The sequence below is a fragment of the Anarhichas minor genome, unplaced genomic scaffold (assembly GCF_050575085.1).
Source record: "Anarhichas minor isolate MPS153535 unplaced genomic scaffold, ASM5057508v1 ptg000022l, whole genome shotgun sequence".
In the NCBI taxonomy this organism is placed as follows: Eukaryota; Metazoa; Chordata; class Actinopteri; order Perciformes; family Anarhichadidae; genus Anarhichas; species Anarhichas minor.
In genome coordinates this window covers 2,047,558-2,067,551 of record NW_027466468.1, presented here as the reverse complement: position 1 = coordinate 2,067,551, position 19,994 = coordinate 2,047,558, and the positions used below count along the sequence as shown (strand labels likewise).

Here is a 19,994-nt window from a genome sequence, read left to right as displayed (position 1 = left end):
TGTAAAACCATTGTGCATTTCTTTCTAGCTTTCTTACAATATGTTTTCTCAGAATTATCTTTCTTTCTTATCCCACATCTCAACCACCCACCTGCGCGCACACACACACACACACACACACACACACACACACACACACACACACACACACAAACTCACAAACTCACACCACCACCATCTCTGTTGACAGGGTAAATTGTATGAAAAGCTTTTAAGGCAATTAGTGGATTGAGCTGGAGCCTTTCTTCCCATTCGCACTGTTCATTAGCAGCTCCTCCAGTCTCTGATATTACCATCACTCCAAGCTGGCATCAACACCACTCACTCCTTGCTTGTGTGTGTGGGTGTGTGTGCTGGTGTGTGGATGTTTTTCAGCACGTCTGCCTGTGTGTATTTTACACATCTCCTCGCTGAAGCACAATTTCAAAGCACACAATTGTCAGAAAATAGATCCTCGCCACCCTGCCTTTCTGACTATTTTAATCCATTTCAATAAAAGCTCAAAAGAGGAAAATCCGATGAGACACCCAAAAAATGTACCATGGCCATCATTGCATTTCTAGCTTGATTATTCTGATTAATGATCATCTGTCAGCGTCTGTCTTCATTTAGGTTTCTCCAGAGTGTGTTTCTAAATGAGCATCCAAGGTAGTGCTCGTGATGTCATCACACCTTGTTGTTGTTGTTGTGCGTTTCGTAAACTGTAAATGAGTCGGTCTGTGCGAATGACAACACTTGACTTGATGGCACACACTTGTGATACTTTAATCCAAAAAAAGTCACAGATTGGAGCTAGTCAGCAAAGCTAGTTTTGCCATTTACCTGACATGGATTTTTGTAAAGTTTGTAGAACAACTTCTTTTGTAGCGACGTCATCTGAAACCAACTGAAGGCCTTTTTACTCAATGTTTCTTTTTGTTGTGTCTGCATTGGCTGCAGTATGTCATGCTCCTCTTCCTCTCCATAACACCTCACCTAACACTCATACTTTGGATACACTGGAAATACTTGTTAGTAGGATCAATTCATTGTTGACAATAAGAAACAAACAGAATATTGACATTTAACTGGATTTAAAACAAGTTTAAAAAGGAACACACTGTTGTGATGCTAACTATGCAGCACGCTCCAACTGTACCGCAATGAAGCTTGGGTTCAGTGTGTCATCTGTACGTATAGCCCTGTTTCCTAATCACCACTAAGAGCCACATACTGTATGAGGAATATGTTTTACATCTATGATCTATCTCGTATCTGAAAATGATTGAGAAAAAAAACATTTTCAAAAATCCCCAAAATATGTAGAAAGCAGCGACAGTGGCTGCTTTTATTGTTAGTTCTGCTGAATATACATTTATCAGGTCATTTAATCTCCTCGGGATATTTTCCTTAAAGTAGACGAGAATCTGAATTCTTCTTCAGTGTCTTTCAAGGAAAATTGGTCTCGAAGACGACTTTGAAAGCAGAGCCTCTGATGTTGTCAGGTCAGGTGGCTTTAGATGATGTACCATGTGAGAGAATAAGGACTATAATATAGATTTTATTAATGGAATAGAGTGAATAAAGAACTCAGACTCCAAAATAAATTTATTTATTAGAGTTCTGGTCCCAGGACACAGACTCCACACATGTACAGGCAGCACAGATTGTGTTTACTAATCCCCCTCCTCACCAGTCTAGTTATAGCAAAACTACAACGACAATAAGGTCATTAAGAGGGACTTCATGGTTCTTCTCAGCTATCTTGTTTTCTCTCTTTAACAATACTTTCTAATCAGAACCAGTTCCCAACAAGCATATGTGAAGAAATTGAGACACCCCAAGGTCTTCTTATCTTTACGAATGGGAAGTCTGAAGCTCCTCTCACGCCAAAGGTTGCAATGCCCCTTTATTATACAGATAATTGAACAGTGATTCAGCATTTTAACATATATATTGCAGTCATTTTCTACCACAATTAAATAATAAAAAGCAGGTAGAAGTTTATTTTGCCTTAGAATTTTCCGTGGATGGCTTTGAGTTTCAGCTAATTTATATCTTATGTTTGTTTGCTGTGTCCTCGACTGTATTTATCTGTGTGTGTTTGTGTGTGTGTTTGTGTGTGTGTGTGTGTGTGTGTGTGTGTGTGTGTTAGAGAGAGAGTTAATTATGTGGAACATTAGAGCGTCACTAGCTTTGAAGAGGGGAGAACTAAGAGCCGTACATTATTGATGAGTGACACACATTGCCGACATAGTCACAAACACTCACGCACATTCATCTCCACATGCACTATTGCACGCGCACTACCGCGAATGTGCGCACACACACACACACGCATACAGACACACATAAATACTGTATACATTTGGCAGTGATCCTTCCCCCAGCCCCAGAGTATTTAACAGCGGTAGCTGACATACTTTGGGTACCTGCTATACGTTCATCTCTCTCTGGTCCATATGGGACTGTCGTTGGCCCTGTACGCTACATTATTTAGCAGACTGAGTATTTGATCCCACAGCTAGAGCTGATCTCAGTCCATCATTAATGCTGAATTTGTCTGGAACCAGAGCACGTCTTCATTACTGTATTACTCAGACACACACGCCGCGCACACACAGATTACGTCCTTAATTATGATCTTCCATGTAAGAGTCCGTAAATGAATAATAACATGTTTATTTTCTCAGTCTGACTGTGCTGGTTTAGTTATGGCAACAAAACAGATTCTCCAGCGAATCTTCCCGAATTCAAACCAGTGCTTCAGTTGCATTGCTCACAGCGTGTCTTGTTTCTCCCTGCAGAGTGAACAGCCAATACGGCTGTTTTCTTTAAATCTTACAGACTTGGAAGAAATACAAAAATACAGCCATGATTAATTTTGCCTTGTTATTAAGTTACTCTCAGATTTAACATGAATTATCTACGGCTGATATGACCGATTACCAGCGACGTGTGTATTGAAACCTGATAACTGTGCTAGATCGAGACTGAATCTTACATCTCTAATTTAAATTACACAACTTAAAATACACATAGCGTGATTCAACTGAACCGTGTAGCTGGCGCTATACTGGAAGTATTCTACACCACTGCTCACTCTCAATTCTCTCATCAAGCTCATTCTCAGCGGCAGCAGGCAGTCTGACTCTGACTGACTGTTCCTTGTCTGTCGCCATCACCTGGCGACAGACAAAGCTAGCCACTAGCTGGAGAACGTAGCGGATCGTTTAGCATCTAAAGAGCTAGATGTTTTCCTCATGAGTTGGTGGAGACCAAAACAACTAAAAGGAGAGTGACTATTGGACAATAGGACGGATGTTGATGTTGCTCTGTGTCTGCTGGAAGTGTGCATTAGGGGTCATTTGCCAACACGTTCACCATATCACGTAATAATGAGCTATATAATGATACATATCAATGTTGTGTTTGCAGCTTGTTCCGCTGGCCACAAGTTGCCGATAAAAAGAAACAATTAATGCTGCTTTAATGATGTCATCAGTGTTTCTCAACATAGAAACTCTGCAGCTTCCTGGATAGTTTAACAATGCGTAGGGTTATGCCATGGTCATCCGTTTTAATTATTTCAACTTTGTCTCTGATAAATCATGTTTTTTTTTCCGCCAGCTTGGCTACAGGATGCCTCTAATCTCAGCCTCAGCTGCTGTTGCTATGGAGAAGTAGCCAATCACAGGTGCGAATCAGAGCTGTATCAAATTCAGAACAGTTTGTGATTGCAATTGCAGCATAGTGCTACACCATAGTATCCAAACTCATTCAATGTTCACCCTGAATCCAAAAAGGGAGCGGATAGATGTTTCTACAAAGTGTAATCTTTGGTTGAGCTTGACTTTAGTGGTGCACATCCACATTTTAAGCTCAGTAATTGGATATATTCAAATAATTCCCGCCACTTTTTGAGTCCTGTTTTCCCTGAAAAGAACCAATCACTCCCCAGAAATCCGCTGCTGTCATCTAATGATCTCACTATTTATAATGTAGGAAATGAGCTCAGAAGCACTCACTCTTTGTCATATTCTAGTTTTCTTCTCTATAGTTCAATATCTGCTCACGCAGTCGGTGTAGACTGGGGACCCATTGGTTTTTATGGAGGCATATTATTGTTTTATTGGGGTCAAGGGGTCAAGCGCCTATGCTCTAGGCTCTGGCTCCAAATCGATGCTGCATAGAACAGCCCAAGGAGCACAAATATTGATTCATATTATATGCGTATGTGCGTAAATATGCGTAAATCTCATGTCACACTACATCTCTCTCCCACACACACACACACACACACACACACACATGTATCTATCCACATGCAGACACACAAGACTATACATGTACAGTATGCACACACACTCATTGCCACATGCTGAGACTGGCATGAATATATAAGCTACAATAGCTACTAGTGATGGCTGTTGGTATGTTTTTGTGTGTGTGTCCTTGCCTTTATGGTTACAGACCATTTCCCAATTCATGTACAGACAGTTAGAGACTCCAGGGATCATGCTGGTGCTATTGACCTTTTTCCTCCAGCAGCCAGAGATCACTTCACATCAACCCCGGCCTTCTTCACAGCCAGCCGTGGCTCTTTTTATGAAATTTGAACCTCTAAATGCCTCCCAAAGCCACAACACATTCACATGACTTGAGTTGTATTATTTATACGTTAGCTTATTTCTCTGACAAATCAGCTTCAGCAGCTAATAAGCCCGTCCTTCTGTTATGTAATGCAGTGATGGCGCGTCCATGCAAAACACAAACAGAAGATGATTTAAAGGTGCTCTGTGTCCCATCTTTAAGCATCATTATACCATTAATAGTGATACCCCGGTGCAATTACTGTAAACAAATGAGGCCATGGACTAGGTGATTCGAAGTCTGGATCTCGCTTCATCTTTCAGGGAAACACATAACAGTTGCTCATGTTAACATTCATTCTTCCACAGGGATGAAAGTTCAGACACCAGCTTTTTTAGTGTGAAACATAAGACGGCGGATTAGGACCATTGTAGGTAAATAAATAAATAATTTACAGAGCTGAGGGAGGGGGGTAATATTCCAGGAAAATAACTTTGATGTTCTCTGTGGTACAAAACTAAAACAATTAAATATTTCCACTATAAAGTCATAAATATTGCAAGAAAAAGCAAAAAAAAAACATTAAAGTCACAAATAAAAAGAAATTCTATATAAATATATTGCATTATCTGTAACCGCTTATCCTGTTCAGGGTCACGGGGGAGGGGGGTGCTGAAGCCGATCCCAGCTGACATTGGGCGAAGGCAGGGTTCATCCTGTACAGGTGGTCACAGGGTTGACACATAGAGACAGACAACCATTCGTGCTCACAACCACAACTCACCATTTATTTTGAGCTACAATGGCCCTAATGTGCCGTTGTAGACTCACCAATGTTTTTGTCATTATAAACATTTCTCAAAATTGAGATAAGATGTAGTGGATGGTGTCTTCATATAAAGCGGACACACTGCACTATATTAAAGACCACGGTCATCAAAAGGAATAGACATTTCAAGTTTGAGTAAAAACTTTTCTGCAATATTTCCACATTTTTCTTAAATTTTTTGGCTTTCCACTTTTTTTTAAATGTCTGAATAGAAAATGCGCAAAAACAACAGGTGAATTGAAAACATGCTGTGTGATGCTCTTGTTTGTCTGTAATTAAATGTGGCAATAATTTATTAATATTGAAATGCATAGTTTCATGTCATGAGGTGTCAAAAGTAAAGCAAAACACTTGATGTGGAAGTAAATCCTTTACACGGCCGACACAGGCAACAGCAGGAGACAAAGAAAACTCAGTAAGGCTGATATGATCCTTTAATCCTTTCCCCTCAGCTGTAGCCTTTGCCCCCTAGCAAGGACAAAATCCCTCTCCACCTTCCCACTTTCTATCAACGTGATGGCATCAACTAAACAGCTGCTCTTGACTTATTGAAAAAGGATACGGACTGAGGGCCCTGTGGTGCGTCTGAAGTCAAAGCTGCTGACCTCCTCACATATAGAGCTGCTCGGTGGATGAGACGCATTTGGATTATCTCTCTCTCTCTCTCTCTCTCTCTCTCTCTCTCTTTACCCTTTTGTTTCAAAACAGGACCGAGGCGAGCCTTGTGGAGGGTATTTAATGCCCCTCGCTCCCCGTCTTTGTCTTTTGCTCTTTTTATCGCCTGCCTATCTCTCACTCTGTCTTGCCGTCACCCGTCTCACTAAACCGGGGTGACATGACCAGTCCCGGGTTGCTATGGCGACGGTCCCACTGGTATGGCGGCAGTGGCGATGGCAGCGCGCAACGGGTCCGCAAGTGTGCTTGTGACTGTGTAGTTCTGTGTTCTCAGGGGGTGTGAGTTGCCGACTGGCAGGGATGTGTGCAGTTATGTGTGTATAGGGGGCCTGTGTGTGTGAGTGTGTGTGTGTGTTTGCAGGCGTGTTGTGTTGCGGCCTCCTGCAGATGTTCTCTGGCCCCAGTGCCTCCTGCCAGCTGCTCCGCCCACACACGCACACACACACACACACACACACACACACACACACACACACACACACTCCTCTTAATTAAGAGCCCTGTGCCATGGTGGGCGACTCTACGGGGCACGATGGCTCTCACATCACACACACACACACACACACACACACACACACTCTCCCATATGCACACTAGAAGTGCTCAACACAGCGTGTTTGTTAGCTGTTTTTGTGTGTGTGTGGAGACGTTCCGATCCACTGGTGTTGCCCTTGAAGCCCTGTGGTCGCCATAGTGGTGGTGCTGGTAGGTAAACAAGCAGCTAATCAGGCCTGTGTGTCTAATCCACACTCTCCTCCAGACACCACAGGCAGGGCTACTGACACCAACAGACTCTCTCGTTCTGTTCAGCGGGCGTTGAGAGGAGGAGGATGAGGGAGCTAGAATGGTCAGAAGAGGAGGAAGAGCAGGAGAAGCAGCCAGGATTTGGTTGGAGACGGGGGCAAGACAGAGGAGGAGGTGAAAGTGGAGTTGGAACTGCCAAAGTAAACGGAGGAGGGAGTGGGAATTTCCGTGGTAGATCATATCAGGAGGTCGATCCAGTCGGTAAAGAGGAGGAACAAGCGTGCAGAGGCAGGACACGTGCGTTCATATATATACTTGGTTTTCATCCAAGTGTTTTTGCAAATGATGGTGTTCAGACATTTGCACTGTGTGTGATTTCAGTGACACCACTGTGTTCACGCTGTGGCAATGCCAACGCAGAGACGCTCTGTCAAAGCAGTCTAGGAATGCTAGGGAACGTCATTTGGCAACCTTTCCTCGTAGATCACTCTGTCGATGGAACAGCGTGAGTTTTCTGGTGACATCACAATCATCAAAATTAAAGAGAGCCGATTGGAAACGGGGTTATTTTAATGCACCTGTGAAGAGAGGGTCTAAGTGGTTCAGTTTTTAGCCGCGCCTCCAACAGGGCTGCTCAGGTAGGCGGTGTGGCCCGGTTGTAACGTTAGCTGGCGTACTTGTTGTTCCAAATTCCACTTGTATAACGTTAGTGATGTTAGCGTTCTCAGAGAGCAAGTAGGCTGCTGTCGAGTAGGGAAAAGTCTCTCTGTCTGTCTTTCTACCTAAATATACTATTAAGTGTATTTTCCATTCGATTTGTTGTTGTGCGTATTGGGTTTTGTTTGTTTGATGAACTGTATTGTATGGTCAGTATACTACATACTATGTTATAGTGGATGCAATGCGCTGTAATATCATTTAGGACCCTACTCTGCACTCTCTTGCACGCCCCCTTACATTACTTTTGTAGCCCTGAGATTACATTAATTCTAAATCTATAGTTTTTTCCTTTATCCTCATGCCAATATCGACGGTAAACTGAGGTTCACATCCTTGTCATCTTTTCCGCCCCCTTGTGAGTTTGCACCCCTGCGGTGATAACCATCCAGAGCTGTAAAATCCTGTGTTATAAATCACTGGTGTTTCTCACCGGTACCTGAAACTACACGTCCCTATGCATTCATTTTAAAAGCAGTGTTGATTGCAGTCTGATTGCCTGGTTGCAGAAATGCACACTCCCGTTGGAAAGTGTTTTTGGGGACACTGAAGTAGCCTTGTGGTAACTATTGCGGTCGGGGTTTGAGCATGGCCACTTAAGGAACATGATTAACCCATTATTACAGCCCATGAGTAAGATTAGGGATTGAGCATAAACAGTAGAAGATAGATCAGTAGGTAGTTAGATATATAAATAACTAGGTAGATAAACAGGATACAAACAGACAGGTAAATAGATACAGTAAATAGATAGGTCCTACATTTATCAGTTTCTGTAGATAAGTCTTGTTTTAGGTCTGTGATAACTCCGTTCCACCACAAAGACAATACGCGGGTATATATTTATTATAGAACGCGTATTTAATAACATGGAATGTGTATATTACTGTCTATTTTATTTGCTTCAGCCCAGTTGATGGAAAATCACCTATGATTGATATTTTGCGTCCACTTTGTGCAGTGTCAAAAGGTTGTGTAATATATGTAATATTGAGTTTACATTTTAAAAAGGGGGATAAAGTGGCCAAGGGGGTTAAAGTAGAATGTTAAATTCACGCTCTACTGGCTTTCCTTCTGTATGTTCTTCCATATTCTGCCCTCAGTCCCTCTTCTTTAATGTTTGTCTTCGTCTCATTGAGATTTACCGTCACTTAGTCCTGCTGCTCTTCATGTTCCTTATTATCTCTTTCTTACTCAGTTTCTTTTCTCCCTCTGGTCTTTTTTCTTACCTCACCCATCCCTTTAATTGCTCTGCTCTCTCTCTCTCTCTCCATCATTGTCTCCCCTTCCCCTCTTTCTCTCTCCTCTCCGACAGAGCACCGCGGATAGTTAATAATTCTCTAATTTCCGCTCTTCACGGCGCGTAGAAGGTGTCGCAGATAACCTGATTTATCAAACGGCTATTAGAATGTGAATCAGGGGCATTAAAGCAATGGACATTAACGCGTACATTGTTTAAACAACGCCCTGGGACTAATGGATTTCAAAATGAATTTGTCAACAGCGTTCTCCGTGAATCTAATTAGTCAAATGAGAGCGAAGCAGTTGAGGAGACCAGAGGACGAGTTGGGAATCAGTTTAGCAGGAAGAAGAGGAGGTCCTTTACACGGACACCGCAGCTATGCATTTGTTTTGTTGGAGAACCGTACATGGTGTTCGGCAACTATGATGTGTGTCGAGTGACGCTGATGGAGACGAACAGGAGTGTCAACTACTGAGGGAAAATCACCTATTTTCTCCCCAAGGGTTCTTCATATTATGAAAAATTAACAACTTATTAGATGGGCTGAATAATAATAAGTGTGTATCACTAGAGCGGTGTCATTAAGCTCTGGGACTGTTTTTCACTATTGTTGCCTGTACCCTGATTTTTCAAGATTTCTCAGCATCACAATGATTGAATGGTTACAAGCAGAGGCAGGAGAGAGGATAATAGTTTTCAGAGGGAGTCAGTGCATTTATCTGTGGCACTTACACACATAACAAATACAACACAGGAGCATCGGAGGAAGGAGATGGTCCATAGATCACAAGTAAAGTTATGATTACAAGACTCCCCCCCCCCCCCCCGTTAGTTTGATAAGTTTTCTGTCAGCAGGAAATTAAACAAAATAAAGCTGCTGATATTTTTATTGTCAACATTATCACATGAAGAGACTGATAGCAACTGTTAATATATACTAACAAGAGGAAATGCATTGTTATGTTGCTGTATGCACTCACATTTGCACCAAGCGAGTATATCAATCCGCAGTTGAAAATAGTCCCCACAACCGCACCATTTAGTCTTGAGTGAGATCTGTTTTATTCTTTTTGATGAGGTCGATGATTTATCCAGAGGAGCATGAACATTTCTTTCCAGAAAGACAGGTGGTTTTTAATTTTTTTTTTTTAAGTCAATAATTACCTAATGCTTTGAGCACCTGAATATATTATACAGTATTGCTGTACATTCAAACAAACACGCACACCATGCTGCTCTACTGCATAGTTAAAGTCATCAGTCATGAATCAGTAATCAGATCCTCGTATGCGGGCGTGTGGCACTTGACAGATTTGCACTTTTGTTGAGTAACAAGACGTTTCGAGTTGTGCTCACGGACTCGCAGAGAAATGTTTAACTTGCAGGTAACGTTTTGATTGTGAATTTCACAAGTGATAACAGTATTGTAACGGCTGAAGGTCCACTGAAACCCACACGCAGTAGAAAAACAAAGATATCTCTCTAAAGTGGAGATCTCCATTGAAGGAAGCGTTTCAATGAACTTAAGTCCCAATGCACACATACTTCCTCTGCCACCTCCAGCTTCGTGTCTGGGTCCACAGCAGGAGGAGAGCTGGCCGCTGGGCAGACGGGGCAGCGGGGTGTGGTGAGGGGGTGGTGGACGCGTACAGCTTGAATACTAATGTCCCACTTTAGAAGTCAACCTCTTCTCCATCCCCGCCCTCTGCTCTGTCCCTGTCTCTCCATGCATCTTATCCTCACCGACGTTTCCCTTCAGTCCTCTCTTTTATCCCATCTCTCGTTTATTTTTTTTCTCACCTCCTCCACCATTCTAAACAGTCATTTTCTCCGGCTCTCCTCTACCTCCACCTTGTCTTCTCTGTCTCTTCACTCCTGTCTTCTACTCCTTCCTACCTCCCTCCCTGTGCCATGCAGGCTTTCCATCACCCACGCTCCCTCTACATCCTTGTATCAAACTCTGTCTTCGCCCCGAGATCTCTCTCTCTCTCTCTCTCTCTCTCTCTCTCTCTCTCTCTCCATCTCTCTATGCCATTCACTTCTTAAACCCACACAAAAAAACCCAGGTACACACACATCCTCGACAAAGCCAGCTAATTACAGGCAAGTGTTCACTCCAGCCCTTCTTAAATATCGAGCTGATTAATGAGACGGAGGTGTAGGGCCAGGAAGTCTCACCCTCGGTGGTTGGTGATACACACCCCTGTCTCTCTGCAGCTCTCTCACGCATACACACACACACACACACGCACACACATCTAGCCACCTTTACTTTACTTTTTCACACTTAAAAACGCAAATTATAAGCCATGTGCAGCTTCAAATGCTGAAATATTGGTAGCATTTTGTACGGCTGACCTCCTCCCTTCTCCTACTCCAATCAGTAGCAAAGGCAGCCTGCTACTGGTTATTGCTATATTTTTTTTGTTGTACAGTAACTCACTTTGAGGAGAGGTAATGGCGAGAGCCAGCCGTGGGGGGGGGGGGGGGCACAGGTGTAGCGGGGGCCTCCTCTGAAGTGATGTCGGCTCATTGTCTCAGCGGCGGCTCAGGCACGACTCACCGTCGGCTCAAAATGGCCTCCGACACATCTCCATGGCTGATTTGTGTGTGCGTTTGACCCTGAGGACCGGCGTGAATGCTGCAGGAGCACGGAGATAGAGTGCAGCTGCTGCCGCTGAATGCTGACACACATGCAGAGCAGCAAACGGCCACACGCACACACCCGCACAATCACAATCTAGACTGGGTCAGCCAGGTTCAAAGCATTTGTATTCATGGAAGGTTTTGCATTGGCTCCACCACCTACAGTGTTTCATCTAACTGTGGGACGTGGCTTTCTACTTTCACACTCAGAAGACCTTGGACTGTGTTGGAGTGCGTTTATGGCTGTATTTATGGCAGCATGGTGCCACCTGAGTGAATGCACCTGACTGAATGCATTTTTCCACTCGGATCATCCTAGCAAATACTTGAAGGTGCAGTTTTTTTATGCTCAGATTGACCCTTGTGACACACCACCTGGGAGCATACATGTGCCCATACTGTGCGCATGTCAATCCTGATCCAAATACACATCTGTCTGCTGCAGAGAAGCATGCACGGGCAGATGTACGTAGGTGCCAAGCCATTGAGATCTGCCAGCGGCAGAGATGTCATATAACAACTACAGAGCCATATCAAACGTATCTTTCATAGGATAAATAATTGAGCAAATTGTTTACCAACAACTTTGTCAGAACTGTATCTAAATTGATAAAGATTTTGCCAAATTGTTGCACTGAAACAGCCTCTCATTAAGGTCCTAAAGGACTTACGAATGAACACTGCTTCAGGCAAAATGTCTATTCTGGTCATTTTAGATCTCACCTCTGGTTTTGACACAGTTGAACACATTGTTGGAAAACTGGGTCAGGCTCTTGGGTACTATCTTGTTATGGTGATTATTTTTGGGGTTTTATTTTTAATAGGCAATCTTACTTCCCCATTGCCTGTGGAGGACTTAGCCCCTTTCTGTTCAGCCCATAACGCAAAAATATTAATTCCAATACGTATGCAGACAATACTTAAATCTTCATTTCTTTTTGACGGGAGGACTATGGTCCCATTGACATACTATCAGCTCATTTAGCATATGAATGACTTGATATGCCAAACTGTTGTCATCCTAAATAGAGACAAACCTGAGGTAAATGTATTTGGCACCCATAATGAAAGACAGACAACCATTTCACATCCCAACTCTTTAACTGTAAATCTGTGAGTAAATCAAGACATTTGGATGTCGTCTAGGACTCAGATCTAAATTTTAGCATTCATTTTCATTTCGTTTAGTTCAAGCATCAGCCTTTCATCATCTAGAACATATTATTTGGGTTAGGGGACTTGTGTCCAAACACAATATTGAAAAGTAAATTATACCTTTATCTCAAGCAGGTTGGACTATTGCACCGCTCTTTTCTCAGGTCTGTCAAAGCTTTTAGGCAGCTACAACTTGTACACAATGCAGTGGCCTGACTTCTAGACAAAACAAACATATCAGAGTCATTCTAAAGTTCCATTGGTTACCATTAAGTCCCAAAAAAATCTGTTTAAAAATACTGCTATTGGTCCGCAAATCACTCACTGGACTAGGACCAACTAAATGATGTCTCTGACATGTTTCTCTGTATGACTCCTCTAGGACACAGAGGTCTTTTGACACGAGGAAGCTGCATCTTGTCACTCTGCTACACGTATTTTTAATTTTGATGTGACCAGTTCCCAAACTAACCTACCTTTTCTCTGCCGCCTGTTGTTGAACTTTTCTTCTTGCATTGTTTTTTTAAATTTACCACTTATTCATCTTATTTGAATGTGTCCAATGTTTGTTTAAATCATATAAGACACAGGGTATGAAACGTGGCATGTAAAAAACTGCCTTACGCCCTTGCCTATTGTCACAGTGTTTATCAACACCCCAAATCCTTTTTCATTGTTACTAGTGTCACACACTCAGATTTACAGTCCCAGAGTGACACACTCTCAGTCTAAGGGGGGCGTCCTTGCCCTCCCTCAGTTACCTCTTCATTCTCCTCTTCCTCCCTCCATCCTTTGCTCACTTACTTGTTCCCTCCTGATCAGCTTGACGTTAATTCCCAAAGATGTCTCCATCACAAACTTGAAGACGAGATGGTGTCACCTTTTAAACGCTGAGGTGACTCTGTGTGGTGGTCTTTGTATTATGTTAGTACACACACACACACACACACACACACACACACACACACATACACAATTCACAAGGTGTCTTTCCTATAATCGAGTTGAAGCAAAGATGAACTCTTAATAAAGCAGGTTTCTTTGCCTCCTGCAGGCAAGCAATTATTTTCACGACACACCAGAGATCCACTGTTTTAGAGCTGCATTCATGTACTGGGGGAAGCTCATCTAGACAGCAACATATGTCCATATCAAGAGGAGACTTGGTCCCATATTCAGGTTTTATCACTTTCCTTTAAAAGCTTTAAAAGTTCTCTCTAATTTGTGATAAAGTTTGCTTACACTGCTGTTCACTGTGATATGAACTGGGGATTAAAGTGTTGCTTCACCAAAATGTCCTCACTTATCCTTAGGTGTATCTAACCATTCAGTTAGTTTTAAATAACTAATGCCTCCGCGCCAGCGACAGACTTGGCCGGAGGCATTAGGTTTTCTGGTTGTCCGTGCGTTCATATACGTCCACCTGTAGTACAGGATGAAGTGATTTGATTTTGGTGGTCAAAGGTCACTGTGACCTCATGTCTGCACCATTCTCGTAAATGCAATTTCTCAGAAACACCTTGAGGGAATTTCTTAAAATTTGGCTTAAACGTCCACCTGGACACAAGGATGAACTGATTCGATTTCGGTGGTCAAAGGTCACTGTGACCTCACAAAACACGTTATTGGTTATAACTCAAGAATTCATGTGCTAATTATGACAATTTCACACAAACGTCTAATATGACAAAATGATTACATTTTGGACAGACATGGATCCAAACTGCAACTTAGGCGGAGGCATAACACCACAATGTGGTAATAGTTTGTAAATCGTATGAACTGTCTCTTCAACCAATCAACAAATTGACCAACCAATGAACCAATTATGTTCAATGACATTTTGTTTATAGTTTTAAAGATAATGGTCACTTATGGACCACATGGAAAGTAACAAGCAGGATCATAGAGAATTGTAGCTTCGCGGTTGTAACTTGAAAAAGACCAATATTGGATCAAAAGAGATGGAGTTGGAGCAGAGGATATGAGAAAGTCTCCTGATTTAACTGATGATGAAGTTGGAAGATTATAAAGGAGATCAGATCAGCCTGAGGGGGGATTTGCAAAAGATATCTTACATTTCATAACTCGTTAATGAATCACTTGAATTCCATATGAAGACATCATGTTGGCCCGTAGTGCGGCATCACTCAGTGCACCTCTTTAAATCAAAAGGATGCAAAAAACCTGCTCAGCGTCCTCACTTGGCCTTGTGTTCAGTGTCGAAATCCAACTTGGCTCAGGCGAGGAGGAAAGTTGGCCAGACAGCTCTTTCTCTTGGTCCCTTGAGAATAAGAAACTAAAGACACTATTAAAACGCTCAGCATCAACTGGTCATCCATTTGTCTTGTACCAATCTCCAGTTACTATAAACACAATGACATAATGACACAATGAATTCTAACTCTGAACTGCGTATCAGTAGATGGAGACCGTGAGATGTTGTTGAAAGCGGTTGAAAGAATGCAACTTCAACGTGCGTGAAGTGTGTCTGAAGAAGATCCAAAGTGCTGGACGAGGAGAGAAACAAGCATCAGTGGTTCTGTAGAGACAGGCTGACCTGGCATCACATGGCACGGCATGGCAGGCTTCACTTCCAATGAGGCTTCACCCACCCAGGGCTCCATCCCACCAGAGCTCAACACAATCAGGCCTCGACGGCAAAACCCACTGCTGGTTACCATGACAACCCGGAGGCACTGCCTGCATGGGACAAAGGCTGGCAGGTCCTCTGTGTGTGTGTGTGTGTGTGTGTGTGTGAGTGATTGAGAGAGTGAGTGATGTCTGGCAGAGCAGGCGCGGCCCTCCTGGGGCCCTCATTCGTTTGTCTCTCGCTGAGACCACAGGAGCCCTGATGCAGCAGAGGATGGAGGGAGGTGGAGGTGGTGGTGGTGGTTGGGGAGAGGAGGACAGCGAGGGGGCAAGTGAAAGAAAAGCAACTGATGTGGAAAGAGAGGATGATTGAAAAAAAGACAGAGGAGAAGGTGTACACGTGAAGGAAATATCAAAAAATGAAATAAAAGTGGAAAAATGAATGCATTAAAAGAGAGTATTGTTCATTCACTCAATCATCCGTCATGTGCAATGCCTCACACAGCAAAACCTAGATTTTGACAAAACTTGAAAAGATGTCACCGTTACATCTTGGCAAAATAATTACACCAATTAGTAGGGTACTCACAATTTAAAAGTGTTAATAACCTATCCACCAACTTCAAATGACTTGACACAGCTCTTACATGACTCCACGGAAAATATGGAAACAATGAGTGCACTTATGGTCTGATTGCACTGAAACGTTAAAAATGTGGCACTGATCTTTTTTAAACTTTTTTGTCCTGAGGGCATCAAACGTCTCCTCCCAGTAGCAACGACCCAGATCACAGTTTTTGTCTCATTTATAACAATCTTTTTTTTTTTGTGGTCATTTTCAGGTGTTGATCACACAAACAAGGACCTGGAGAAAAACTTTGTAAGTAAACTTAAAATGAGATTTTACTTTTGAACAATAACTGATCTACCAAATTGAGTTTAAGCTGGGCAGTAAAATGCTTCTAGTGATCTCAAGTATAGCAGATCTCAAGGATGCCTGTGCAATGTAATTTCTGATTCTGTAATATTGTTATGAGGTTACAGTTTTCCATCGCTGCTGTTTGGTTACGCAAACATGCTTGGATTTTCATTAGACTGAAATCTGTGTATTGACGTTCTCTTAAAGTGCCCAACCTCTCTATTACTTAAAAGCTGAGACAATAAAACGTTCATATAGAGATAAACCTGTTTTATTTCGTTAGGCTGGTGTTACACGGGCTCGCCATAAAGCATATGTGGAGTGGCAGTGCTGTTTGCTCCTGCCTTGTCATCTATAATCCTATAGGCAGTTTGAAGCACACAGGCCAACTTGTACTTTGTCAGAGCAGATTGTCTGGCATGGATAAGCCTGGCTGGAGAGAGATACATAATTGCTCTTGTACGGCGCTGCCAAGACATCCTCCTCCCGTTATGCCTATATACACTGGCAAACAAGTCATTCAAACATGCTCACTTTTTATGAGGCACGCATAAACCACGCACACACACAGTCACAGGCATCTTCTCTGTGACAGTGATTCCCGTCAGTCAGGAGGGAAACATGTTGACAGACTAATTCAAGTGCCAGTTTTTCATGGGATTCCTTTATTTCCTGTCATGTCACTGTGATGTTTTGTTTCAAGTGTTGCTCTGTGTTCCCTTTGTTTTCTGTGTCGATTACAGGAGGCCCTCGCCAGTTTTGACCTGCTTGCTTCACACGGCCTGTCACATGATCCCATGCCAGTTAGAGACGAGGATAATAGGTAATGACTGTCGTCCTGTGTTTTTTTTTGGGGGGGAGAGTACATTAACGGTCTAAACACCAAAAACCCGAGAGAGAAAGAAATGGAGTAAACAGTCTATTTGTGTTCCCTATTGTAAGATGCAAAGATTTGCATATCCAAGGTTACTCTTACAGTAGTAACCTAACCCAGCACTAGGCCATAAGCATTCCAATGTGGGGTTAAAGGTTAAAATGTTTTAAACTGCTGATTAAATTAACTTAAATTGTATTTGTATAATATCACAAATCACAAATTTAGATGTAGTAGTTCTCAACCTCAAAGCCTTTTCTCCTGTAACATAAAAAGTAAAACATACCATTTAAAAATATTTACAAAAGAACACAAATCTAATATGTCTTGTTTGTCTAAGCATGCTAAGCTAAGCAGTCAAACAGCGTTATGTAAGAATAATAATTAGCAAAAGTGTTACTGTGGCCAAACTACGACCTGCGGGCCAACTGCTGCCCGCTGTAAATTTTAAATGGCCTGTGGTGAATCAGCTAGAATACGGCTTGAGCATACCAATACATCACACTTTACGTACACTTCTTACTTACTTACTTCAGGAAATGCGTAGTTAAATACAACGCATTTCCTGTTGTTTGGCCCGTGACTCCTTATATCATTCCGTCTATGGCCCACAATCAAAAACTTCAGTCAGTTCATTGATATATCTTTAGCTTGACTACATAGCTATACAGTAGATCAGGGGTAGTCAATTAAAATTCCAAAAGGTCCATATTGAGAAAATCTCCTCGTGCAAAGGTCCGGAACATTACAATAATATCTAACTTGCGCTATTTAGTGCCATATATATATATATATATATATATATATATATATATATTCAAGAAGCCTAGTAGTAGTAACAACGTCTCTGTGTAGTCAACAACTACATCATCAAATAAAGAAAGTACACATCAATTATATTTTAACAATTATTATTCTCAGTTTTCAAATTTAACTGGATGGATTATAAATACATAGAAATACATAAATACATGTTCTTCTCATTTCAAGTAAAAATAATGGCTGGATTAAAGAATAATTTACATAACAGAAAGCTTTGGAAAAATGTGCATCTTTAAAATAAAGTTAATTTTAGAAAAATCAATTTCACTGAATTGCCCTGCAGCTTTAAATTCAGTTCATTCAGGGTGAAGTGATGTCAATAAAAAAAGCCACAATATTATATTTTTCTCATCTTCTCACAAGAGAAATCAGTGAGCATGGACTTTATCTGTGGTTATTAAACCACTTGTTTCAGCTCTATTCTCTCTGTTAACATCATTGGACAGTGAATTCATGTGTTAGGGTTCTGATCATATTGGGCTCTTAGGTTTATTTTCTGTCCTCATTTTGTCAATTTTGTGAGTGGGTACGTTTGCTCAAAATGAGACATACTGTTTTTAAACGGTCTGTGGGAAGAATTCACCTAAATGAGTCTGTCCATTCTTGGTTAAAGACTCTGGTCTCTCTGGTCTCTCTGACCACTTTTCTCTTTTAGGAGAACGTCATGTGAAATAACTTCTGACTCGCGTAAATGCTAGAAAAGCTGCGCCGGTTAAACTAGAAGCGCTCCGTCAAAATCGGTTTTAGGTCCTTTACAACGGCGTCTGGGTCTGGATCCGCCTATTAGTAACCCCTGCAGTAGATGATTAAACATGGAAACAAAATAAACTTTTGTCTGCCTCTGTCTGAAATCAAAGAGAAATTATTGATAATTTTAATAACTCTATGTAATTTTCTGGCCCGGCTTAATTTGGGGTGGGCTCAGGTCATCACATCTGTAAAAACTCACATCTGCATATCCGGTCTCAGTGCGTGGCTAACACCTCATTCCCCCTGTGTTTCAGTCACGGTACCCGATGTGCAGGGGAAGTTGCCATGGAGGCCAACAACTCCTACTGCGGTGTGGGCATCGCCTTCAATGCCAGGATCGGAGGTGAGCAAAACAATACAGCCTCATCAAGACAGTGGGAGGCAGAGCATAGTGGGTGTACTGCAGTGGCCAATACCATGACATGGCATTTTCAAAAAACGCTTGTGGGTCAGTACTCTCTTATAAAGTAGTCTCTATCATGTGATAATGCAAAAATACAATAGAAATATCTCTTATTCCCATTTAGAGTATACTACAAAAATACTAAAAAGCAACTACAATCTGGACATCGGAAGCTTAACATGAACATTTTCTTCGACATTAACAAGGCAGATTTGTTTTTTTGGCTTTCTGCATTGATGCAAAACATCTTTAAATGACGGAGGCAGATTGACATATTAATTCATCACTTTTCAATTCCTGTAGGATATAAATTGTGACAGGATGCCTTGAACCCAGGCATATTAAACTTTCCCACAGAAAACATTTTTTGGGCCACACTCTACAGTGATGACTAGTCTAAAGAGAAATGCATTTTAACAATTGGCAAAAAATATTTGCCGTTTTGTTTTGTCTCCCGGTAGCCTCTTAGTCAATTCTGTCTGTGGTGCCGAATTACAGCTGCAGATAGTCTCATCAACTGTGAAGTCACATGTCTGTTTAATCGTCAAGAGGAAGTTTTGGTTTTAAGTCATGCTAAATACTTCTTGAAAAAGAAAAAGAGTATGTGAGACTATGCCATTTACTCCGTGTGCTTTGAGTGTGTGTGGCAGCAACAGGCGACACGGTGACTGGCTGCTATTGAGCCGTGCTGACCCTATTTAACAGCTCATTTTTTAGTGGGAGCTTCAGTAATGGCTTTTTTAGTGTTGGATGTAACATTGGCGAGGGATGACTGAACCGAATACACAAGATGGCCCATTTTCTGTTGTGAAATCAAAGATTTTTATAGGATTCTCTAAGAGTGCTATCACCCACAAGTTAATGAGGAGTACACGATATATTTGAGTAAAAGAAAATTGGCTGAACGCGGCCGTACAGACGCCCATACAGTGGTGTCAACAGCACGAAACATGGAAGAATCCCTCCGTTGAACTCTGACATTCAAACTCCTCTCTGCGACCTTTAACCCCTTGGCCCTTCCTCATTTGTCAGAGGGGCCGATGAGAGCCTCTT

At 42.0% G+C, this 19,994-nt stretch overlaps 1 protein-coding gene across 3 annotated transcripts in view; it reads left to right on the top strand.

Moving 5' to 3' along the window:
• The window catches only part of LOC142955095 (proprotein convertase subtilisin/kexin type 4-like), a 163,822-nt gene that overhangs the window by 76,377 nt on the left and 67,451 nt on the right, over positions 1–19,994 (top strand). For all 3 annotated transcript variants that reach the window (XM_076096456.1, XM_076096455.1, XM_076096454.1), the window contains 3 exons: positions 16,016–16,053; positions 16,836–16,915; positions 18,793–18,881. In XM_076096456.1, coding sequence (XP_075952571.1) covers positions 16,016–16,053; positions 16,836–16,915; positions 18,793–18,881 — 207 coding nt within the window. The remainder of the gene's footprint in view (positions 1–16,015; positions 16,054–16,835; positions 16,916–18,792; positions 18,882–19,994) is intronic.